Below are 25,049 nucleotides of genomic sequence, written 5' to 3' on the forward strand. Positions count from 1 at the left end.
CCTCCGTAACGCCCACCCGTTGGGGTAATTATATATATTGGTAACAAATAATAATAATTATTATTATTAAGACGAATCTTCTGGGGGGCTTGTCCGTATACGTGGGCGCATCAGAGCCGTCCGCTGGCGTTTCACCGCACGATGCCGGTGTCACTCCGAGGAAGGAAACCGTGGTGTGGGGTCCGCTTGGTCGGTGAGAAGTTAAAACGGGTGGGTGGGGGAAAAGGTAAAGCGTTTCTTTTGAAGCGAGCGAGTGCGCGCGCCAGCGGAGCACGTGCGAATCGTCAGGTCACGAAGCCGGCGAGGGGGGCGGGCGCCGGCCACGGGGGCTCGGCTTTTTACGGATACGTGTCCACGTATATATACTACGGCGGGCCCCACCGCGGAGGTCGCCTCGACACGTGGTCCGGTGTGTGTCACGCGTCGACGCGGGGTCCTGCTGTGGGACACGGGGGAACGCTCGGCGTCACCTGTCGCATCTCCCTCGTTCCGTTACCTTCCCTTGAAAGCGTCGGCCACACAGGTCTTCCCAATAAACACACGGGTACCGAGACGGGTGACTATACCGAACGTAGGGAAACCAATGAAGCTCAATCCCCATCCAGTGTCTTCTTGTACTCGTACGTATCTAATTAAGCAGGCAACTATGATCGATAACATATGGGAGATAATGTCATGTCAACTATATAGTATGAAATCAACTATATGTCGATAACCTAGTATCATTAAATTAATATATAAGAACATCTAGGTGATCAGCATCGAGATGCCAATCACTTAGCATTGATATATGTGACATTTATGTGATGGATACGTACTCGTGAGGTGCTGGTCAATTTATTGTTTTTCTATTACTCTCAAACCCTAAAATTGGTACAGCAGCAACATGGCTTCTTCAAAAACCTAGTAATCAATGTGTACGAACAAGCCACCACATGCTTCTCTCGTCTGCTCTTAATGGTTGTACTACTGCCCATCTTTTGGCTGGTGAATGCCATACTTTATGTCGCTCATCGACAACAGAAGGGGGGTGGAGAGCACTCTCAGGCTGATGAGCATTCTGGTGTGGCTGCTAGAGAGGGTGGCACATGGACGGAGGCAGCATGTGCAGGCGACGACGACGCATCGTTGTCTCAGCTCCGAGACTCGCCTCGATGCACTGCATCTGCTCCCAATAATTAAGCCATCGGTCAAAGCTAGTCGTCCTCTCCCAACGCATCAGGTGGAGCTGTTGCTGTCATCTCCTCCATGGTGACACAAGGACTTGGCATCGAGGACAAGCCAACCGAGGCTTTCATGGCCAGTCTTGTCCACTTGACTATGCGAAAAGGCTTCGGGTGAGATTAGGCTGGTTCTCCTCTTGTCAAAGGAAGCCGAGAAAACTTTGGCAGCAGAAGAAGACTGCCAACTTCTCCACTCAATATGTAACCTTTGAGTGCATTCCTTCCATCATTATATATTCTCTTCCGAGAATAACATTATAAAAGAGTTTGGATATCAGTTCGAGTCATGAAAGAGATCGCCTACCTTTCCTTCTGACTTCCACCTAATCAATATTTAACTCGCACAAGGCTTGGAGGAGGAGATACTCATATGGCCTACCTCAAGTCGTTCGATGAGTTCGCAAGGCCTTATTCTGTATGCTTCCCATGTGCTTTCGGCTTCCTTGATAAGGCCGTGCTATTATATCTTTCTCGGTACATATTACTGCCTACCTATTTTCTTCTCGGGAATTTAATATATGCAATATGATCGCATTATATATATCATAATGTACAACGTAGGCGTAAACTTTGTCCGATTCTTCAAGAAGGTCAAATAGTTGACCTCGTGCTTGGTGTGTTGGTGTTGATAGCTGCACAAGCTTTGTACATACTTCTCCATATGTAGAAACAGGAATGCTAATAAAAGAATGCATGTAGACCTGCGTTTTGCTTCGTGCTTGCCGCTTCCACGTCCGTGCGGAGACGAGGAGGTCAACTAAACGTTAATATGATTCAGTGGTATTTACTCCTACAAATATATTATTAATTTTCATTGATATAAATAAGTCATTGCTCGTTCCAAGTTCTTAGTGTGGTCCAATAGAAATCCATGGGCTCAACCCATGTAGGTAGAAACTTGGATCCATGAATCTCTAACAAGAGATGGAACTCACTTTCAGTCTTGCATGCAGGTCTTTTAGCTGTAATTGAGCTGCCGAGATGGATGGAGTTCGGTCGACAAGTTGAAGCTCCTGATCTAGTGAGAGGTGGGAAGCTCTCCTCGAACGACCGAGGTCGATGATGCAGATTGTCCCAACCCAGCTTGCCGTCACCGATGGATGATGCCGGCGGCGTCGGAGGATCCAAGCTGATTGCTGATGGTCGTAAACAGCTCTGCATCCCCAAAGCACCTCTCATGGCGGCAGAGACCGCAGAGGCAGGAGAGGAGTCAAACCGGCGGGCGTTCACCATCGCAAGCTTTTCCGGACAAGAAAGCTTGGCCATGTGGGGAGCACGCAAGCTTTGCTTCTGCCAGAGCTGGCACAACTCATGGACACCTGCAGATGCTCTCCGGTCCCTCCCTTGTCCGTCAAGAAAACTCCTCCTTGTTTTGGGAGCTCACATTCTCCTTCCTCGTCCTCCTCCTGCATGATTGGCAACTGTCAAAGCCTGCATCCATAGTAAAGTTACACAAGACGACGCCTCCATGCACGTTAGTGATCCTCCACAATCCACAGGCTTCGCCTTCCCTACACGTTACAAGATTCCCCATGGCATGTGGTCTGCAGTCCGTCTTAACTCAACTCCAGCTCTAATCTCTAGCTGTCTCGTCTCGCCTCCACAGTCGATATGATGATGTGCTGCAGGTGATCACAATCATATCTGATGGGTCACTAATAACTCTCCTTTGGGTGATTCATCGCCAACATTATACCTATGGACATGATCGTACACGGGAACTCGACACGTGTAAATGAGCAACTCTTATCCTTCACACACACAAGATAAGACACCTTCCGATTCCTTTACACATCTACAAAGCCCACGTGTCGACCGCTGCATCCCCCTTCTTTCTTCTCCACCTGCCCTCATCTTATCAACATTAACGCCCGTCACATCGAGTGATCGAAGTCGCGCCACGTGATACCCCGCTGCCCACGCCGGCAGTCCACTCCGTCGAAACTGACGGCCCATTCACTCCGCCACATAAATTAATTCCTCTATTTTCTTAAACCAAAACGTGAACCAAAAAAGCCATTTTCCACGTGGCGTACGCTCATTCCTACGTGGCGGCCACCGACGTGAAATGGCGATAATAGCCCCCTTGGAAGGGGGGTAATTTCGTGAATTCGACACGAGATCATGGAAGCGATCGATCGCGATGCACCGTATCGGTCGGTGATCCGAGTTGCGTCGAACTCAGATTCTATCAGTACGATCGGGATACAAATTGGAATCCTTGTTGTTGCGCCGTGTGGAGCGGAATCTTGGCATCCGGCTTCGCATCTTCCCACATGCTTCCGACCACAAAAAAGAAAAATAAAATAAATAGAATTATGACTCAAATTCCATTATCCGATTACTGGTTCACAAATACTTGTAGCTCTCAATATTCTACAGACCAGCGAGAGAGTGACGGACCGACCTACCCGTTCATGGATTCACCGCACCCGGGTAGGTCCCACGCGGTGACGGCTCAACCTCCAATAACAAGGCAGGTGGGCGATCGGGAACGGGAAAACGGGTAACCCGGGTATGCTTACCGAAACGAACGGGTCTGGAGCCGGTGGGGCTTGTCCCGTCCTGGACGCATGAAACCGGAGGATGTGTTGTGCTGCGTCCGTAGCCGTACGATCGGGGGGGATCGGGACACGTGGTGGGGATCGGAGACGGTGGGAGGGGTGATGAACCCTCGTGGTTGGTTTGGGCGGAATGGGCAGGGGTGCGTTACCGGAAGGGTCGGTTGCCGGGGTCAAAGGTGTAGGAGCGGGGTTTTAAGGCCAAATGTGGATGGTTTAAAGGGGTTCTGACCATCGATAAAAGCAGAGAGGGGACGAGAGGAGACTTACCTATTTGGAATTGCGAGCGAGAGAGAGAGAGAGAGAGAGAGAGAGAGAGAGGGTTTCTTTTCGTTTGGCGAGAGGGATTCTCCGGAGGAGAAGAGGGATTTGGATGCGAATAGCGACCGAGAGAGATCTGGAGCTCATCTCGTTTCCGGTTTGAATTGAGCCGGAATTTTGGCGATTCGATGGCAATTTGAGATCCTTGCGAGGAAGTCATTCTCATCCTGTTCTAGAAGGTGAGCTGACCGAGTTCTGTTGCATTTCATTTCCAGAAGCTACGATTTCTGCCTATTTTAGCTGACCAAATATGTGAATTTGGCCTGGTTCGCGTCATTCTCGTCGAAATTCGTCGGTTTCTCCTTTCGTTCTCTTGATCCCGTCGATTTGTTTCGTTGGAGGATTGATCCGAATCTGTTTAAATATAATTTTGGCGTTTCTCCGTTGGAATTCCATCGCCATCCCATCTGTGCCTGCGCAATTCATCTCGAGCCTCGCGATTTTTCTTTTATCATGTTATCTTGTCGAGGGTTTGGATCTGGGACCTGAATTCCTTAAAGATGTACGGGCCTCTGCTTGTGGTTTTTGTCTTGATCGCTTCGTTTCACGGTGTCGTCATTTGTCAAAACTCCTCCTTCCTCGAGATGGGAAAATTCCTTTTTTTTTTTTTTCATTGTCAACCATTTGCGCTGCTTGAAGGTGTTACTGGAATATGCCTCGTATCCTTCGATCTTAAATGAAATGGGTAAATCTACGATCTGGCAAAGGCGTACCGTTGTCGTATTCCTGATCCTGTTTTTTGTTTTGAATTTCCGCTCCCGTTTAAGCATCGTGGTACGGGAGGTTTTGGGTTTTTGATGCTTGAACACCATTCAATCATTATGTTATTTGTGATGATGCTTTGCTGATGTACGTCGTGGTTTTCCTTTTCGATCCTTTTTGTTTCCCGGTGTCATAATTTTGACATCAGATTGAAGGGGTTCGAACCAGAAAAAGAAGGTACATTATGTTTCTTTATGTGGTGCTTGCCTATGTTTATTTAATCTACGAATCTTTTCGAAAGACTTTCTTCATATAGAACACCAAACCTGTTCCTTCACAATTAACTCTGAAGGTGGAGCGTTTTGCCAAAGGGTTGATTTGACATACCCCTCTCTCCTTTCTCTCTGCTTCCTTCCGTTATGTCATCGTTCTCTCGTTTGGTTAGTCATTTCAGAGAGAGAATCAGCTGTAAAACATGATTTTGATTTCCTACCCTTTGAATTCTAATCGAATTATAGAATATGGATATTTCGCAGCATTGGTTTCATTGGAAAACTATTTTTAGGGAATTTGGATCTTTGGTTGTCAATCTTATAAGCTTACATCTTTTTATGAATTATCTGAAATTTTGGCAGTTCTTCTGAATTCATGGCAGATTGTGGACTCCCTGTTGTTTCTCTTCTGCAGTCGCTCAATTTCATCTTGTTATAAGTCATTGGGATATGGTTTTGCAACGGAGGTTGGATTGCGGATCCAGTGGCTACCATGCCCCTGTGATGCCACACGTTCCAAGATCTGCCAGGGTATATTTGTCATCTCGATTGCTTTCTTCCTTTTGTTGTTATTTTGGCGCCGTGTAACTCGTCATGGTGCGTGCATCCACAGGGAAAGCGTTCGATAAGAAAGAAGGTCGAGGGCAAGCCATTGTGTGCATTTGATTTGCTTGCTACTGTAGCAGGTAAATTGTTATCGGAGAGGGAAAATTCTCTGGCTTCATGTGACAATACTGGAACATCTGACCCTGCTGCAGCAAAGGATACCATTAAACGGGAGCAAATAGACAGTAACGAGAGGTCAATCAAATTTGAAGCGTTTGATTTGCTGAGCTGTAATGAACACCCGAAGTCTTCAAAAGCAACATCGTCAGGACCTACTTCTCCCATTGTAAAGTCAGAGATATCAGATGAGGATGCTGTTGGTGGAGAGTCAAAATTCATCGAAGACAGTCGTAAAATTGGATGTGGTATTGCTGCTGTTGCTGAAAATTTCGACAATGTGAGGATTTCTTCTTGTTCCATGGAATCACATGAATGTAAAGATGGGAGCAAGAAACTACCACAAGGTCAACAGCAAACAGCAGGAAATGCAACAGATGGAAATGCTCTATATCGTTTGGATGGTCTTGTGGACTTGGATGCCAAACATTCTGTTTTAGGTAGCTCTGACAGCAGTGTTGAAGTTCCCCTACACAGGAACAACAATTATCGTAACACTTTGTTACCCAAGCAGGAAGATGGTATGGATCTTGCTGCATGTAATGATGATGACGAAAATTCTTCTGGATGCACTCATCCAACTGTTGTTACTAATAAGACCTCTAGGATGCAGCATATAGGTGACCGTAGGATAAGGAAGCTCTTAGCATCTAAGTTCTGGAGAGTAGCCCCAACGATGTTGCAGGACAGTGAAACATCTAACTATGGTATGTGTAATGCTTTTCATCCCTTCTTTTACTTGATTTCTCTGCAGGCAGAAAGCTTGCACTTATAGTTACATGTCTTGCAGCTTGGTGTTGATTACATTCAGAAAAGATTTCCTTTGTGTTTCAGATGTAGAACAGAAGCATACTCTACAAGGCAAGAGAATGTGTTATACACGCCAAAGAACGCAGAGGAACTCCTCCAAGAGAAGGAAATTGTTTGATCGTTGTTCAGTATCAGTTTGTGGTGGAGGGATTTATGATGAAGATGTGTCAAATTTATGTGAAAATGGTGGGATCAAATTAGAAACATATGATTCACAAGGCAATTTGTGTGAAGGTTTGTTACATATAAGTTATCGACATGCCCAGTCCACCTGCTATGATACCTTTGGATATTGAGACCTCATTTTTCTATCTTTACAGCAAATGGTGCATCATCAACCACAACTGGACAAAAGTCATGCTATGAATCACCAGAATACCATGGTAAAATCTTGGCTGAGTACATTGTACTTTTATGATGATTACATGCCATTAGTACTTTTATTCGACCTTGGCATTAGTACGTTCTGATGGGTGCTATGCTTTCTTTCATGTTCCAGTGAAACTCAGCATTAAATCTTTTAAGGTGCCAGAACTTGTTATTGAGATTCCTGAAACTGCTACAGTTGGTTCCCTAAAGGTATATATAACCTTTTTGCATTATTTTTTAATATTTCTATCATGCAATATTGTTGTACTGCCAACGAAGTATTCAGTGATTAGTTAGCATTTTTTTAAAAATAAGTACTTGATTAATGTTATAGGTTTGTTAAAACTAGTGCTTCAATTATAAAGGGACATTTTCATTTGTTCAATTTTAACCTGTCTTGGACATCTGATCCATAGACAACTCCATTTACTCCAGCATGAGCATGTCTGTATTAGATAAACAATACCTTTTTTTTTTTCCAAAAGTTGTGCTTTATTTCTGGGTGGTATATTAATGAAATTATCATGCAGAGGACAGTACTGGATGCTGTGACTGCAATCCTCGGGGGTGGACTGTGTGTCGGTGTTCTTCTTCAAGGAAAGAAGGTTAGAGATGACAACAAGACCTTGCACCAGGTTGGGATTTCTCATGGTGACAAACTGGATAACTTAGGGTTTACATTGGAGCCAAATCCTAGACAATCTCCAGCACCACTAACAAGTTCCGAAGACCCAAATTTTCTAAGTATTGGTTGTGCGCCTGAACCACTGGATAGGTAATTGAATCTTACAACCTTTTTTGCAACTTTATTAGTAGATATGTGCTCCGTAAAGTTTATCATTGTACCTTAGCATATCCTCATTAAGACCAATTCTGTTGGGAACACATGATTTGGCTCCTTTACACTGGTAAAACAAGAAGAATTTGTAATGGCGCAGCAATGAGATTTGATAAGCCAATATATATATTTTTTACATTTTAACTAAGAAATGGTTTTTGCCTCTGAAAATTGTTTTAAGTTAGTCATTAAATACCTTGTTATTTTTGTGCATTTTGTAGGATTTCCCCTGTAGCTCCTGCTGTGGTAGATCAAGGAGGGCCAGATGCCACTCAATTTCTACAGATCTGTCCAGAGAGTGATCATGATTCGGTTCCGTCTCCAACTGATGCTGCATCATCACTAGAAAAAACAAAAGCAAACTCGCTAGCACTGGTAGCTGTGCCACCCATGGATACTGAGGCACTGGCCATGGTTCCACTTCGTAACAAGCCCAAGCGATCTGAAGCCACTCAACGCCGGGTTCGTAGGCCCTTCTCCGTTGCCGAAGTGGAAGCTCTGGTTCAGGCAGTCGAAAAACTCGGGACGGGAAGGTGTGTGGTCTGCTTTCAGTACACCAACATGTTAATATCTCACTTTCGCAGGCAGGCTTCCATACTGCTCTCTGTGTCTCCATTTCTGCAGGTGGCGAGATGTCAAACTCTGTGCCTTTGAGAATGCAAAGCACCGGACTTACGTAGATCTCAAGGTAATCCATGTGTTACAAACTCAATTGGTATTAGTGTCTTCACCATCACAATTTTAGAGCCAAACTATGCATGCTTGATCTCTCAACTGTCAGATACATGTGGTAGTGTTCTCGTTGGGAAGGATGGCCAACCTGACTGTGACAGTATTGCCTGTTCTTAAGACTTCAACGTTTAGACAATTCTCCACCTGCTCTTGTAGTCATACACAGGGAGTCAATAATTCGTTTGGATTGGTGGATCATGGTAGGAAAGTTAGCTATATCCATGTTCCGATAAAGATAGACTTGTCACTTGAGCGTGGTTGGTGGTGTTGACCTAGCAACATCTTTCCATTCTACCACCTCGTCGTGAGCTTATCACGGTGAATTTTTCTTGGTGGGTGCAGGACAAATGGAAGACGTTGGTGCACACAGCCAGGATTTCCCCGCAGCAGAGGAGGGGAGAACCAGTCCCTCAAGAGCTCTTGGACCGGGTGCTCTCAGCCCAGGCCTACTGGTCCCAGCAGCAAGCCAAGCTGCTGCTGAAACCACCGGCTTCAGCTGAGACTCGTCTGCTCCTCTAGTCCCACAGCCTCTCCTCTCCTATTCCACGAGGGGAGAAGCCAATCTACCCCTGTAAAGATCTCCCGAAACATTCAGAAAACAAAAAAACAAGGTACAAGTAGCTGACGAAGTTGTGTTATATTCACTCACACCATTCTTTCAAGCCACGGGTTCTTCTTCCTGTGTGAATTAAGAAGGAAAAGAGCTTTCTTGGGCGAAAAAGTCACAAATGGGTGTAAAAATATCTGATTGCAACCAGTGACACCCTCACCTGTTTAACTCGATTCTTTCTGTTCAATTGGACCAGTTTGGTTCTCTTTTTCTATTTACTGATTCTTTTCTTGTTTTCTTTTACATCGAAACATTTACTTCGTGTAACAACATGTGATTCATTTGATCCTGCAATACAAACATCATTCACTTTCTACTTCAAGTTGTTATCTCTTATCCAGACTCTGTTTCAAGTATTTCCAACACACGATTGTTTGTATTTGGCAAGAGGATGGTCACCTACCTGTTGAACGCATGCCAAGAAGTGGGATCACAGCGATTAGATCCAACACAAGCAATGAATCATTTTGGCCCTTTACTGCTATGGGAGCATGTCAAAGTTTCTTATTCATTATTATTATTGTTATTATTATTATTTCTTGTAGAATTATTGTTATTATTATTATTTCTTGTAGAATTCTCTTACGAGAGGGTTCCAGGAGACACGGGACGAGATGCGGCCAAGCCTATTATGTGTTTGGTTTCATGGACTGTGTCCCATTACATTAGGACGACAACGACGATTTATCATCGACGATAAGTGAGTTTCATGATGTTAAAATTTTAAACCCTTTGCTCATAGTAAATAAGTGAGTTTGAAACATAACCATCGGATCAATATTTTATGTAGTAGGCTCACTTATAAAAATAAAAATTTAAACTTTTAAAAAATATCAACTAGCTCGATTGATAAGAACAGTCATAGTTGATACCAAAATGATGATAATGAATATTATCATCATCGAAAAATAAAAAATAAAAAATGTTAGCGATGAAGATGGACATCGGTTGCATGTGAGCATTGCCTCGTCCCAGCTTTGCAGCGGTACCTCCCCCTGCGATTGCATTGGCAGGCAGGCAATGGGAGTTGGCCTGAGATATTAATATGGTGTTGGAAGTGAAACGAGAGCCGACAAAAAGTTCACTCTATTTCATTGAATGAGGGGATCTTTTTCTCTTGCAGCGGATAAGGAGGAAGCACATGGCGTTGGTCGAGGTGCAGAGCATGGAGGCAGCAGCCAAATTATCTCCCCCGCCCCACCACATGGAGGTGGAAGAAGGCATAGAAAAAGCTCATGGCTTGCCTCCACGGTTCCCTGCTGACTCGTGCACCCCGCCACTGTTCATCAGGACGTCTTCCACGAACACCAACGCCGCCCATTCCTCATCCTCTCCAACTTGTTTTTATCGCCTCCACAAATGTACAGATACATTTCTGTCTCTGTATCGTGCTTCATCAGCAGCAGCAATAGTAGCAGTCGGGCATTTAAGACTGCATCCCTTTTGCCTCACGCCGTGCCACCGGCCTACTTCTACCCTACTCTCTCTCTTTCTCTCTCGAACTACTACACTACCTCGGTGGTGAATGACAGAGACGAGTCCATGTCTGAAGCCTTCCCTTCTCATGCAGACAGCCAAGTCAAAGCGAGCGTGTTAGATTTGCAGTCGAAGCATCGCCCGTCCTCTCCCTGTTTCTCCGATGTGGCCGACCGATTCAGTGCGCCTCCGTACCGATATGGCCCTCCTTCATATCCCCAATCACACATCAGCACCAATATTAATACAATCATATTAATCCATCTTCATCATTAAATATATTCCATATTATAATTATATATATATATATATATATATATATATATTTTCTCTCTATTTTTCTTGATGAGGTCGAAATTAGCAATAGCGGCAAGTGTCCCACCAACCACCGACGGTCCTATTTGCCAAAGGACCACTTGGTTCATGAACCCAATTACGTGGGTTCCATTTGCATGGAATCCAAATCCACCACCTTATAATCATTTAGCATTTTTATGATGCATATCCAATTTGAAAGAGGGAGAAGATGAATGATTGGATGCATGTGGTGAAGGAAGGACCTATCGATTGCAGCAATATATGAGATTGATGTCGCAACCACAAGCAATCTTACTCTTTTTCTTCCTCCCTTTCTCCACAAGCCATCTCGCGAACAACCGATCGTGATCGCCATTCCCATCATTTCGCTTCCGACCACATCGATCGAGTCTTAGTATCGAACGAGTCCATATATAGGTCTCGGGCCCCACCGAGTGGGTATCTCCCACGCGGTACTCCGTTCCTTTTTGCTCCCCCATCTTCACTGCCGTCACTCCGTTGTCTTAATCTTGGCAACACGACGAGCCTTACCATCTCTTACGCTCACTGCCTCACACTCGCTATTATTACTCGTCCTCCTCGCTCGCTTTTTAAGTATCCCACCTTCCTCCGCACTTCCTCCCCATGGCTTCGATCTGCAGCGCCGTGGCCGCGACGGTCGCCCTCGTCCTCGCGTCGTCCGCGCTCCTCGCCGACGCTCGCATCCCCGGCGTATACACCGGCGGCGCGTGGCAGAGCGCCCACGCCACCTTCTACGGTGGCAGCGATGCCTCCGGCACCATGGGTACGTACCTGCCCTCGCTCGATCTCTCCCCGCCACCCACCTGCATTTCGCCTGGTTCATGGGCTGGTTGTCGCAGGCGGGGCGTGTGGGTACGGGAACCTCTACAGCCAGGGGTACGGGGTGGAGACGGCGGCGCTGAGCACGGCGCTGTTCAACGACGGGCTCAGCTGTGGGGCGTGCTTTGAGATCAAGTGCGCGGACGATCCCCGGTGGTGCAAGGGCGGCAGCCCTTCCATCTTCATCACGGCCACCAACTTCTGCCCCCCCAACTACGCTCTCCCCTCCGATGACGGCGGCTGGTGCAACCCGCCCCGCCCTCACTTCGACCTCGCCATGCCCATGTTCCTCAAGATCGCCGAGTACCGCGCCGGCATTGTCCCCGTCTCCTACCGCAGGTACAGTCACGCACGCCCTCTCCTCCTCCTCCTCCCTCGCCTTCCTCTGGTACGCACTTGATCCATGAGAGCATTCAATGGTCCTTCGCTCTTGACCACATGACATGTTCTCCTACCGCACCACACCAAATCTGGCCCGCCCGTGACTCCTCTGCCTCTCTCTCTCTCTCTCTCTCTCTCTCTCTCTCTCTCTCTCTCGCACTAACGCGTCGCGAAACCGCGTGAATCATGGGAGACCGAGGGCGAGACCGCGGCACTTGCCCCCACGCACCCTTGACAGAACATGAATACCTCGGCCCACCGCCACTGTTCTGCCATGTTCCGCTGTCCCCCCGTTGTGGCGGTGCAGCGTCTCGAGCGTTTGGACGTCTTGATGTGATGCACACGCCACCAAACATTGCCGTTTCTTGTGCAGGGTGCCGTGCAGGAAGGCGGGCGGGATACGGTTCACCATCAACGGCTTCCAGTACTTCAACCTGGTGCTCATCACCAACGTGGCCGGCGCCGGCGACATCATCCGCGCCAGCGTGAAGGGCTCCCGCACCGGGTGGATGCCCATGTCCCGCAACTGGGGCCAGAACTGGCAGTCCAACGCCGTCCTCGTCGGCCAGTCCCTCTCCTTCCGCGTCACCGGCAGCGACCACCGCACCTCCACCTCCTGGAACATCGCCCCCGCCACCTGGCAGTTCGGCCAGACCTTCTCCGGCAAGAACTTCCGGGTCTGAACCCTTCCAGCTTTCTCAGTCGGTCAGTCAGTCCGCCCGTCCTCATATTGCTACAAAGAGGTGATGAAGAAGAAGGCGGCAAGACAGCAGTGTTGTCGTGCGGGTTCCTCCGTGTCGAGTCGAGTCGAGTCGAGTGTTTTAAGGCCTGTAATGGTGTGTTAGCTAGTAGCGATGAAGGCAGCAGCTGAAGTGGCTGCAGACCAAAACGGAGCGTGTAGCCCGCAGCTGCTTAAAGACATCATCGTCCTATTTGTGATTGCAGTCTCATGAATGTGATAAGTCCTAAGCGGATGCGTCATTCTCCATTACCAACCATCCTCTGAGACCTATGGCACCTCACATGGTGGGGCGCATCCCAAGTCAATGAGGTTGCAGAAGCGACATGGAGGTTCCTGTACGAGCCGCGGAGCATATGAGGACGACCATGGCAGCGTCTCTCCATGAAGCTTCCTCTCGACATACCGCTCCCATGTTACTTTTCTCCCCACAACCTCTGCAGCTGCCACATGCTTTTCCCTCCACCCATTATGAAGCTTTATAGCAGCAGCAGCAGCAGCAGATTCGCACGTGTCCTCGGAACAAGTGAAATAATGTCCATGGCAGGACACGGTGACCCATAGAACCCATCGCAAGTGACTCCCTCATACAAGTAATTAGAGATTTGTAATGAATATAAATTATTGCATTGCAAAGAACTAATCGAAGAAAACAAGAAAAAAAAAAAAGAGGAATGTAAATTGACAAAAATCGAGTCATAATGTTTCGTACAATTGATAGGTGGATCGGCCCAGTTGCGGGGATCGTGACGCCAGAGCGGGCCGGAGCTCTTGCCGTCCCTAAGCCGGCCGCAAAGGATCCGATCAAATCGGTGCACACATCGTAAAGCGTGATTAACGCTGATGCAATCCATCGCAGAGGTTCTTGGATGCATGTGGCGCCAATTTGCGGGATCGTGACGGTAGAGCGGGCCGGATCTCTTGCCGTCCGTATGCTGGCCGCAACGGATCCGATCAAATCGGTGCACACATCGTGAAGCGGATCTGATTAACGCGGATGCTATATACAGAGGAGGTCCTCGGATGCGGTGCTGCTTGATAACAACCGCCGCGATCATTTCCTGAAACCCGTTCGCTCTCTCTTGTCGGGTGTCGCCGCGGCCGGAAGGGGCGACAGGGCGATCCCGTCGTGAGGTGGAGGAGGTCCGCGAGGGGCGATGTTCGCCCAATTCGGGGCGACGGCGGAGAGCCTGAGCAAGGCGTCGTCGCTGGTGCTCCGCATCGGCACCGACGCGCACCTCTACGACGACCCCGACGACGTCAGCATCGGCCCCCTTCTCGACAGCCGCTACGACTCGGAGAAGGTCGACGCCCTCAAGCGCCTTCTGGCCCTCATCGCCCAGGGCGCCGACGTCTCCCACTTCTTCCCCCAGGTCTGGATCCGCTCGACTCTGCTCTCCATCCCTTCTCCTCCTCCTCAACTCCTCTTTTGTCAATCGTTTCTTGGGAATTGATGTCGATGAATTCCTCGGGTGTTTGACTTCTTTAGGTCGTCAAGAACGTCGCGTCGCAGTCGCTGGAGGTCAAGAAGCTCGTGTATCTCTACCTGCTTCATTACGCCGAGAAGTACGTCTGCTCTCCCTCTCTACGCTACTGTTCTTGAGAATCTTTGCCTGGGTGTTCAAAAAATGACCTCCAGAAGGGACTGGATTCGGGGAAACCAGAACCCTAATGGGAGATGTTTGTTGTTTTCTCATGTTTCTCGAATAGGTTTACTTGTGTTGTTCGTTTTTCTTCTTATCTTGTGCCATATCAAAATGAATCGAATTGTTGTACTAGAATTGGTGGTGACGGAAGTGCATCTCAGCCTTCCTTTTTCTCCCCTTCTTGAATCGTCCAAACGTGAGGAGTAGGACCATATTTCAATTGGTTATGATGGATGTGTAATGTCTTCACCCTCCCTATCCTTTGTTCTTAATGTGCTTGACGAGTACCTCTCTCGAATTGAATTAATTTCTTATGATTCTAGAGAACCTTCATGCTTCCCATTTTTCCCTTAGGGAAGTGGAGACTATAGAAGGGGGTGAACGAAATCAAGTCAAGAGTCGCCTAAATCCAGGAAAAAGGACCAGAGTGACTGCCAAATAAGTTTTGGGATGCGAGTTGTAAGCCCGACCAAGAAGGGATGACATTGTCTTTGATTGGCCACTGACGTAGGACATCAACTATTCCTTGGGTTACTGACTCGTAATCCCCAATTTGTTAATATTATTTATCAAGACTGGTGTATGTTGATAGGTGTGTGGCTTCCGGAATACAGTTTCAAGCTAAAAAGGGCTCCAATTTTAGGTAGCGACAAATGATGCCTCTGTTGGTAGCCTTAAATCTTGACAGTGACTTAAATGAGTGAATGCTTAGTCATATCTGAGAGAAAATTATGGCTATAGAATCTTATTAGTCCCATTCTAAGCTCATATTAGCCAGGAGAATGCCTTTGAACTTTACCTAGCCTCGGGAAAATTTCAGCCGAAAGATAGACTCTTGTAGTACATTTTCGTGCTTGCAGAATATCACTGTTAAAACTCTCTGGCATGATGTCAAGCCAAAGTTGGGCATTCATTGTCCTATTTTTTCTAAAAAGAAGTGTGAGGAAGGATAGGAACTTCTTGAGTTTTTGTCATTGGAGTTCTTTCTATTTAGTATAACATTTAATGGATGCTTAACTTCTTTTCCTTACCGTGGACATATTGAAATTCTTTTGCCACTGAATATACATAGCATATTTGTACTATTCTCTTAATTTACCATTGTCTTTTGACATTTACATTGGGAGTGAATATCTCTGTGTGTAACGATGTCCTTTCACCTCCCTTCCTTTTTCTTGGCTTCTTTTTTGTCTGCCTTTTCCCCAGATATGAATGGCATGATGTTGATGCAGCATTCACCAACTTTTTCCATTTAAATCTTTTCTTGGTTCTCATTAGGCGACAGAATGAAGCTCTCCTGTCTATCAACTGTTTTCAGAAGGACTTATCAGATACAAATCCTTTGGTCCGTGCATGGGCCCTTCGTGCTATGGCAGGAATCCGTTTACATGCAGTTGCACCACTTGTCTTAGCAGCTATTAGTAAGTGTGCAAGAGATCCATCTGCCTATGTCAGAAAAGGTGCTGCCTATGCACTTCCAAAGTTATATGATCTGCACCATGATGAGGACAGCACTGCTCTTGAGGAGGTCAGCTCACTCTGTGCCCTCTGCTCACAGAAGTGACATGAAATGAACAAAAAAGATTTATATCATCAGATTTGATCATAGGGATAGCTGATTCTTCTATGTTTTTTTGCAGCTTGTAGATATCTTGTTAAGCGATCATTCCCCTGGAGTTGTTGGGGCTGCTGCTGCAGCCTTTAAATCTGTTTGTCCAACCAGTCTATATTTGATTGCTAAAAGTTTTAGAAGGTTATGTGAGACACTCCCAGACATCGAAGAGTGGGGCCAGATTGTTCTAATTGAGATTCTTTTAAGATATGTCATAGCGAGACATGGACTTGTCAAAGAGTCCATTATGTTTAGTTCAAATTCAGCGTCACATTCGCAAGCTGATGAGAATTTTGCAACTTCCGGTGATATGTTGGATCACCATCATCATCATCACTCTGTGGTGGACATGGCATGCGATTCCAATATGGTTACTGTAATGTACAAAAGTTACATAGAAGGACAAAAGGAGAGTTTTACCCAGGCTGGATGCGCAAAAGGAGATGATGATAAGTTGGACCTTCCTCCTCTAACATCCAGCACAAATGATGATGTCGACATTCTCTTGCGGTGTACATCACCTCTACTATGGAGTCATAATAGTGCAGTTGTACTTGCAGCTGCAGGGGTTCATTGGATTATAGCCCCGAGGAAGGAAATGGAGAGGATTATCAAGCCCATTTTGTTTATTCTAAGATCATCTCAAGCCTCCAAATATGTGGCAAGTCATGACTTTTTATAAAAAGATTATTCTTAGTGCTTAGATGCTTTAGCTAAATTGGCTTGACCTAGCATCTCATTTTTAAGTATATTTTAGTTAATAAATGCAGCATCACATGAATTGTCATATATTCTTTATTTAGCATTAATGTCAAATGTCAATTGTTTATGCCATCGATTGGCTCCGGCTTTAAACTTACATAAAACAGTCAACCTGATTGAAGATAATGAAACTCTAATTGGATTATTGAGATTTATTATGGATTTTCATCCTCCAAAGTGATCTTATAATAATGTAACAACATTAAGTGATTAAGCTATTTGCCTCTTCAATGTAAATGTAGATTTTCTCATGAAGGAAATCTAACATCTAGAATTTGTATATATCTTCAATACTAGTTAGAACTATCATCTTGTGGCTTTCCTCTTTCCCCTAATGTTGGAACAAAATATGCTTGCCATCTTTTGCTAGGAAGATTGGTCCTTTTTTGACACTGGCACCAAGATGATATTTTCATCTCTCGTTTTAGTCTGTTTATAAATCAAGTTATAGCGAACACGCTTATTACTTTGTTGCCTTTCCGGCACACCTGATGTCAATTGCACATTCTCATCCCGGCTATACGAATCTTTTTTATGTTCTTTCCTACTTCCAACATTCTTTTCTTCATAAAGTACAACTCGTCTCTAAGTTCTTAACTTCTTATAATGTTCTTCTAATTTTAAGTCCATTTTATACATTCAAGGATCAATATCACAATATTTTTATTTTAAAATGGTGATTCATTATCACATTTCTAAGAACCTGGTAAAATAAAATGATATGGCTAAATGACCTGGTTTCTATAGTCTAGTTCAGCCATTATCTTTCAGTACCAGCTATTTCTTTCATCATTTGTGGCATGAATTCTTGAACATGCTTTAGATAAATACAATTGGCACATGTAGGCCACGGGTATCATAATTCCTATCAATTTATCAAACCAAAACGATTGTTCTGTCATGGCTTAAGTGGCCATTTGACCTTATGCTCCAGGGCTAATTTTTGAATCTTTGATGGAATATGAGGCAGACTGATTTATTACTCTGTTGTTTGTTGCAGATTCTCTGTAACATATTAGTGTTTGCCAAAGCAGATCCATCATTGTTTTCCCTGAATTATGAAGACTTTTTTGTATTTAGCTCTGATTCATACCAAATCAAAGTCTTGAAGCTTGAGATATTATCCACTATTGCAACAAAATCTTCGCTACCAATCATTCTGGAGGAATTTCAGGTTATCTTTTAGCTTCATGTATCATATCCTTTGTTATACTATGTCCCTTCTGTGTGTAATCTCAACATTTATTCTAAACATTTGTATCAAGAAATAAAAAAAAAGCATTTTTAAGCTCTATGTGTTATATATATATATATATATATATATATATATATATATATATATATATATATATATATGTATGTATGTATGTATATATAAGAATAATTAATTAGATATTGTAGATGCAAAGTTCACATGTGAGTAATAGTCGTTAATCATTGTCTTTCATTTATCTTATTCTTAGTTTGTTGTGTCTGGAGTGCCTTGTTGGAGCTAAAGGATCCATCACTTGTGGGTTGGATGTATCTTGTCTGTTGTAATCGAGATATACTTTAAAAATGAGGCAGAAATGTATTATCGATTGACTGGTATAAAATTTTACTGAGCATCAAAAAACTAAAAAGGAAAAAAGATCTCGCTAGTGAAGATTGACGAGGTCAAATTTATTTAATGTTTAACATATGTCTTCCCTAGAGTCTTTAGATTGTGCACTCACTGCATATACACATTAGAAGTCACCTGCAACACTGGTGCTTGCCAATTTTCTTCCTTTTGTTCTAAGATTTATTTGAAGCATAATCGTCTGATACTCTTTGGATAATTTGGAGTTCTTCTAATCGACAATTAATGCTCTGAATGTTTTTAACTTTGCATTCATGAAAAAGGGCTTATATTTTAGTTTCCCAAATGTTGATTTTTCCATTTTGAGTGCAATATCGTGTTTTCTTTGGCTGGTCAAGTGGCAGTTACACTTTCATAACAGACAGGTGTTCTGTATCTAGAGCAGGTAGTTGAGGACTAAAAGAAAACCTAATGTACGTTATTGCAACCTTTTGATATTAAATATTTTTTTATGTTCATTTTTTTAGTTGTGCTGTTAGGATTATGTTAAAGATCCAGATAGGAGATTTGCTGCTGATACAGTAGCTGCAATTGGGTTGTGCGCACAAAGACTACCTATGGTAGCTTCTACTTGCTTAGAAGGGCTTTTGGGTCTCATATTTCATGGTAACTGAGTTGATATTTATATATTTGTAACATTCTCTGATGATTGAAAGTTTTTTTAGAAAAAAAATTTGTTTTGCAGAATCATCCATAAGCAGTTCGAGCCAGCTTGATGGAGAAGCAGGTGTTTTGGTTCAAGCAATCATGTCAATCAAAGCTATAATAAAGCATGACCCAACTAGTTATGACAAGGTTATTGTCCTTCTCTTCAGACCATGATTATGTTTTTTGGGTTGTTCCTTCATAAATTAAGTTCATGGTAAAGTTATCTTTGCAACCTCAATTTCTCACGTGCTCTAGAAGATTGATATGACGGCGAAAGTCAAATCATACAGCTTGATTTACCTAAACTTACATATCCGATGAATGGATAAGATCATCATTATCTCTTATAAGGCGCATGAAAAAGTGGTCCCTACTTCATCCTATTAACAGGACATTCATGTAGTATAATCATAAAGTCTATAGATGATCTTCAGTTTCAGAGGCAATAAAATAAAGCACCATGTGCGCTTTGACATTGTTTTGTGTTTGGCAAGCCTACGAATTTGGGGAACCATGTAAAAGAATAGCTGTAAGTTGTGGGAAAACATATATATGGTCGAGATTATTTTGGAAACACCATTTAGAACATAACTTGTAAGTTCTAAACTACAAATTATGATGTATCTTCTACATGTGTAGCCTGTTAAGATTTCACAGAAATGGAAGTCATCTCAGAATAAAAGGTCGGTTCTACTTAAATAATGGTATTCTGTAGAAGGATATGATGTACATGTTATTAGACAATGTAAGGTCATGCTGTTGGCAAATGTTGGTTGAGTGTACACTCCCTCTCTTTGCATTCTTGTCATTAGGCTGTATATATAAGAAGTTGCTAACCATATAATCAAAGCTCTTGTGGTCCATGTCCACTTCAACTGATTGAATTATATTAGACGTGACATCATAATGAAGTGTTTTATGAAAAGATGTTATTACCTGTAAAACAAATACATAGTATAACCACTACCAGACTTACGCATGCAGATTGCAGTCTTGTTATTCAATGCATTTCATGCACATTCCTTTTGTGAATGTAATTTTAAGCCCCAGTTCCAGTATTCTCAGTGTTCAAAGGAAAAGTGTGTCTTCATATGCCAATGCATGCTGGTACAGCCGGGTCTCTGCATCCTACACCCCACCCTGCCAATCGATAGGTTGACTTTGCATAACAGAGTGATGCCAATCATTGCAAGGCAATCATTGTGAATGCCACTTAGTTACTATGTGGAAGGGTTTTTAACATTATCCATATTACTTGGATGTGTTGTACAAAAATATATTGGTCACTATTCTGAATTTAACTTGGTCTTACATATCTTTGTGAACACCCACATTGTTATTGTTCAGAAGATAAATTAGACATCATTCTTGGTATTCTGGCATAAAAAGATATTGGTCAGTATTTTTAAACTGATTGGATGTTTTACGTGTTATTAAATTTGTCTGATGATTTTAGTTTTGATAAAACCATATCTGCATTATATTTTTGGTCCTTACTGTTGATTTGTAAAAACATTCTCAAATTTGTTAGTTTTCCTGCTTGTGCATGGTTCTTCCTAATTATTTTACCATGAGTACTGAATGTATGTTAGACCTTATGATTTCCTGGTTAATTTAATTCATGTGTTCAGAATTGCACATTTATGTCGTTACAGTTCATTTTCTATTGCCTTTTACTATCTCATATTATGTTTGTGTTGAAGGTGATTGTCCGATTAGCATGCAATTTGGACAGAGTTAAAGAACCTGCTGCACGTGCATTAATTATTTGGATTATAGGAGAGTACTGCTCTGTTGGACAGATTATTCCCAGAATACTTCCAAGTGTACTAAAGTACCTCGCATGGACTTTTAATTCAGAGGAGCTTGAGACAAAGCTTCAGACCCTAAATACTGCTGCTAAGGTACCTCTTTGCATTATCCTTTTATGCATTAGTTCTTTAACGTAATATTTGTCATCTATATTCATCACCATTTCTTCACCCATTATACACATTTAATGAACCACCGTGATGAAGTTATATTGACATGTTTGGTCAAATTTTACATAAACAGACTTTTGGCCCATTCTTTGATTATTTAGATTAGTATAGAGACTAATCTTGAAATTCTTGTTTGTCTATAATTTTATGCTAATGATATTTCCCTAATGATGTAATTTGGCTCATTGTACACAGCCTTCTTTTTTCAGATTCCAGGCTTTTGACCCAAGCCAATCAATTCTTAAACATGAACCTATGACTATGAATATAGCCTAGGCATGCGACCTTCTCATAGGTTTATGTAGGTAGGTTTTGTTGAAGTTCTGTTTATCTTTTGAGTCAGAAGAAAGAAGTACAGGATAACTATTTTACGGTTATGGATTTATATATGACTGGCCTAGAAAATCTAGTGGGAACTGTGTCGTGGTAGGAACATTTGAAAGAACTACATTTGACCACCATGTTTTATTTTATAGCAAAAATAAACCTTTGGATATGTCAACAAGAAAATATATGCACAGCTCTTGTATAACAAATTCTCCAATTTGTCAGTGATGTCATAAATTCAGGGCAGAAATATGCCGGATTGGTGAAACCATAAGATGATATTGAGTTGCTCTGTGTTTTATGTTGGTATTGGTAATGGTGAACTTCTTAACATAAATAGTTGTTATGAATAAGCAATTAGCACTCTTTTCATTTTATCTGGAAATTCTGAATAGTTATCCTTTAACTAGTTAATGTTGCAAAAAAAAAAACTACTCATAATTTTCCCATGATTATATATCTTATGACTAGTCAGTGTTCTATGTGCTTCTTTTTAGACGCACTTAAGATGCTGTTTCATACTTTTTCATTGGTTTTATTTTGTAGGTTCTGTTATGTACTGAAGGAGAAGATTTATTGACATTTAGAAAGATTCTGAGCTATGTTATTGAATTGGCAAAATATGACTCGAATTATGATATCCGTGACCGTGCTCGTTTCATATTAAAACTTGTGCCCCGGAACCTAACCACCACATCTGAGGAAGAGACCACGTCATGTTTCCTGCAGAATGTAGGGATTCATCATGAATTTGCGGAAAACATATTTAGTGGGAAAATACATTCGACAGCATCCTCAGCAAAAAGCTTTCGGATTTACCTTCCTGGATCTCTATCACAGATAGTTCTACATGCAGCTCCTGGTTATGAACCTCTTCCCAAACCTTGTAGTCTGCATGCCAATGATCTCAAACTACGCATGGAGTTGGGTGATGAGACAAAGGAGTCTAAAAAAATGGCTAAGAACAATTCATTTGGAACAGGTGATCATGATGCATCTTCTGGATCTTCATTTGAAGAAAGTGGCTCTGTCTATGATTCTCATCATTCTATAATTAGCTCAGACAGCGAGGGGAATGAAATTACAAGTGAATCAAATGAAATTGGCCATTCTTCTTTGGAGGTTATGCATGATGACTGGGACAAAACCCTAATTGATGTTTCTGATGCTGGTGTTGATAATGATCAAGCAAGTCAAAGTGCCAAGGGGAATTTATCTGCACTCGTCTCTACAGATTTGGCGGAGTTGATGTCAAAGTCAGCACTGGAGTCATGGCTGGACGAGCAACCTGGTTTGACATCGGTACAGATGTCTCAACAACCTCCTTCTGGTAGAATATCTATAAACAATCTTGATTGCACTGTTACACCTAAGATCCACATGCTGCTTGATCCTACAAATGGTAATGGCTTGAGAGTGGAATATGCCTTTTCTTATGAAGTTTCAACTATATCACCAGTGATGGTCCAAATTGAAGTTTTCTTTGAGAACTGCTTGTCCGAATCATTAGTAAAGATAGCCTTGAAGGATGAGGAATATAATTCTCGTGTGGATTCTTCATATCCAGTGTTGGAAGAACATGAAAGGTGCTGATGTTAGCCATGCCCCTACATTAGTTTTATGTTATCCGATCTCAATTTTAGTTTCAGCCTAGTAGAAGTTGAATTAATCTCTGATATACTTACAAATGCTCTTTTTCTTGTTTCGTCCGTAGCCTGCTTCCAACTGATAATGCACCATCTATGCTTCCTAGTGAAGAGATTGCATCTCTAGATCCAGGTCAGAGGTTGAAGAAAGTTATTCAAGTCCGTTTTCATCATCATCTTCTGCCATTTAAGGTGGCTGTGTTATGCAATGGGAAAAAGTATTTGACAAAGCTGTGGCCTGATATTGGGTATTTTCTTAGACCACTCTCCATGAGCATGGATGCTTTTATTGAGAAGGAACGACAGTTACCTGGGATGTTTGAGTGTACAAAGAGGTTAGCAGACTGCCTTGTTTGTTAAAGTTTGAAATTTTTTGTTGTTGAATATTTTCACTGGTTGTCTAATGTAATGATAGATTACATTGGATCACTTAAGTTTAACTCAGATCAAAATCAGTGAAGAAATATCCCTGCATGAAAAGTGGAAAGTGTAGAATTAATACAATTAAAACATGATCTATTCCTTCTAGAAGATGAAGGGTGATTGTAGGACATGGAAAGATCCAAAGATACTTGGGTCATTGATGTCATTTAAAGTTTAAATGTGAAATAAAGCTGTACATAATATAAAAATTATGAATTGACATTAGTTGTGAATCTTGAACTTATAAATTGTCTGCCGATGCATTTTATTAAACAGGTCATAATAAGTTTTGGCATCTTAAGCTTGATAAATTGTTGATATTCTCAGGCACTAGAAAGAGGCATGGGTTGTCTTAGTTAATCGTAGGTTCTGACAAAACATGGAGTCAAGTCATATACTAAAAAAAACAATATTACAGAAAACCCAAGTATAAGTTTATTATTAGGAGTATTGTAAAAGGAGTTTGATTTTGTGAGAAATTAGAATATGCAGAGAAGTTGTACATTTTGTCTGTCGTTGAGTAAAGCTTAACCAATATCATGAAATCATTTGTAACAGGTGCACCTTCAAAGAGCACATTGACCACGAAAAGGATGATAGTTCTTTCCATTCTGATAAAATTATTTTGATATCTCGAACAATTGCATCTAAGGTTCTCAGCAATTCAAATGTGTTCCTTGTAAGTGTGGACATCCCAGTATCTTTCAACATTGATGATGCATCAGGCTTGTGCTTACGATTCAGTGGGGAAATATTGAGCAGCTCAAAACCATGCTTGATTGCTATCTTAGCCGAGGGTAAGTTCTCTGAACCGTTGGATATGGCAGTCAAAATCAATTGTGAAGATACAGTCTTTGGCCTTAACCTGCTAAATAGAGTGGCAGCATTTCTACAATGAAAGCAGAATGTTGATGACCCCACCCCCTCCAATCCCACTTTTCTGACTTACTCCCGTTAAAAAAGGCACATGATTTTGTAGCCAGTATATTTGGATGGATATTGAAGATGTTGTAGGCATATTATTGGAAACAAAGAGGTGGTGGTGGTGGAGATTAATCATATCGTAAGGCTTATTGTTGTGAGTATTATGCCAAATATTCAAGTTTGTAACAGCACATTTTTGTTTTCCCTTTTTACAAATTTGGCTACAAACCTCGCATTTCTGCTGTTATCACAAAGAACATCCGTCTCCTTTGTGCGTTTATGTGCGTGCAGGAGGGGCTTTATTCGTAGGACCTCACACTTTTGGTTTTTTTTTTTTTCCCGAGTGGCAACTTATATTTTTGTGGAGAGATTTTATTTTTATTTTTCAAATATTCACAATGTTCCCATAGTATTTTGTAAATGAAGTTATAATGTTTTTTTAATGGACTTGTTTCGTTTTGTATTAATAAATAAAAAATTATAATTTTCTTGAAAACAGTCAGTCTTAATTAGTTAAGATCTTCATAAATCTTAATTGATCAT

General features: G+C 42.6%; 3 protein-coding genes across 6 annotated transcripts; all 3 read left to right on the forward strand.

Moving 5' to 3' along the window:
* Positions 1-4,021: 4,021 nt before the first annotated feature.
* Positions 4,022-9,483, forward strand: LOC135596090 (telomere repeat-binding protein 2-like). 4 transcript variants are annotated; one of them, XM_065087814.1, is made up of 10 exons: positions 4,022-4,284; positions 5,443-5,610; positions 5,693-6,509; positions 6,619-6,846; positions 6,933-6,995; positions 7,112-7,191; positions 7,512-7,756; positions 8,041-8,352; positions 8,444-8,507; positions 8,894-9,483. In XM_065087814.1, exons 2-10 carry the CDS (start codon positions 5,530-5,532, stop codon positions 9,068-9,070), a joined length of 2,067 nt encoding a protein of 688 aa, XP_064943886.1. In that variant the 5' UTR covers positions 4,022-4,284; positions 5,443-5,529; the 3' UTR covers positions 9,071-9,483. The 4 variants fall into 4 exon arrangements, with proteins under 4 accessions (XP_064943886.1, XP_064943885.1, XP_064943888.1 ...); XM_065087813.1 differs by having other exon boundaries at positions 5,463-5,610; XM_065087816.1 differs by having other exon boundaries at positions 4,023-4,284; positions 6,637-6,846.
* Positions 9,484-11,259: 1,776 nt separating this feature from the next.
* On the forward strand, positions 11,260-13,167 carry LOC103968980 (expansin-A4). The gene is made up of 3 exons (XM_009382362.3): positions 11,260-11,739; positions 11,816-12,134; positions 12,550-13,167. Exons 1-3 carry the CDS (start codon positions 11,580-11,582, stop codon positions 12,857-12,859), a joined length of 789 nt encoding a protein of 262 aa, XP_009380637.2. The 5' UTR covers positions 11,260-11,579; the 3' UTR covers positions 12,860-13,167.
* Positions 13,168-13,936: 769 nt separating this feature from the next.
* LOC103968981 (AP3-complex subunit beta-A) lies at positions 13,937-24,949 on the forward strand. The gene is made up of 11 exons (XM_009382363.3): positions 13,937-14,288; positions 14,405-14,481; positions 15,840-16,089; positions 16,202-16,834; positions 17,936-18,109; positions 19,036-19,162; positions 19,242-19,351; positions 20,908-21,108; positions 22,060-23,099; positions 23,228-23,494; positions 24,141-24,949. The coding sequence occupies exons 1-11, from the start codon at positions 14,073-14,075 to the stop codon at positions 24,478-24,480; spliced, it is 3,435 nt and encodes a 1,144-aa protein (XP_009380638.2). The 5' UTR covers positions 13,937-14,072; the 3' UTR covers positions 24,481-24,949.
* The last annotated feature ends 100 nt before the right edge of the window (positions 24,950-25,049 follow it).

This window comes from Musa acuminata, chromosome BXJ1-10, assembly GCF_036884655.1.
Source record: "Musa acuminata AAA Group cultivar baxijiao chromosome BXJ1-10, Cavendish_Baxijiao_AAA, whole genome shotgun sequence".
Classification (NCBI taxonomy): domain Eukaryota; kingdom Viridiplantae; phylum Streptophyta; class Magnoliopsida; order Zingiberales; family Musaceae; genus Musa; species Musa acuminata.

Coding starts and splice junctions, on each gene's coding strand:
- LOC135596090 (XM_065087814.1), top strand. CDS start 5,530: ATGGTTTTGCAACGGAGGTTGGATTGCGGATCCAGTGGCTACCATGCC. Junction 7,192..7,511: donor CTACAGTTGGTTCCCTAAAG/GTATATATAACC, acceptor ATTATCATGCAG/AGGACAGTACTGGATGCTGT. Junction 7,757..8,040: donor GCGCCTGAACCACTGGATAG/GTAATTGAATCT, acceptor TGCATTTTGTAG/GATTTCCCCTGTAGCTCCTG.
- LOC103968980 (XM_009382362.3), top strand. CDS start 11,580: ATGGCTTCGATCTGCAGCGCCGTGGCCGCGACGGTCGCCCTCGTCCTC. Junction 11,740..11,815: donor CGATGCCTCCGGCACCATGG/GTACGTACCTGC, acceptor TGGTTGTCGCAG/GCGGGGCGTGTGGGTACGGG. Junction 12,135..12,549: donor GTCCCCGTCTCCTACCGCAG/GTACAGTCACGC, acceptor TTTCTTGTGCAG/GGTGCCGTGCAGGAAGGCGG.
- LOC103968981 (XM_009382363.3), top strand. CDS start 14,073: ATGTTCGCCCAATTCGGGGCGACGGCGGAGAGCCTGAGCAAGGCGTCG. Junction 14,289..14,404: donor TCTCCCACTTCTTCCCCCAG/GTCTGGATCCGC, acceptor TGACTTCTTTAG/GTCGTCAAGAACGTCGCGTC. Junction 16,090..16,201: donor ACAGCACTGCTCTTGAGGAG/GTCAGCTCACTC, acceptor GTTTTTTTGCAG/CTTGTAGATATCTTGTTAAG.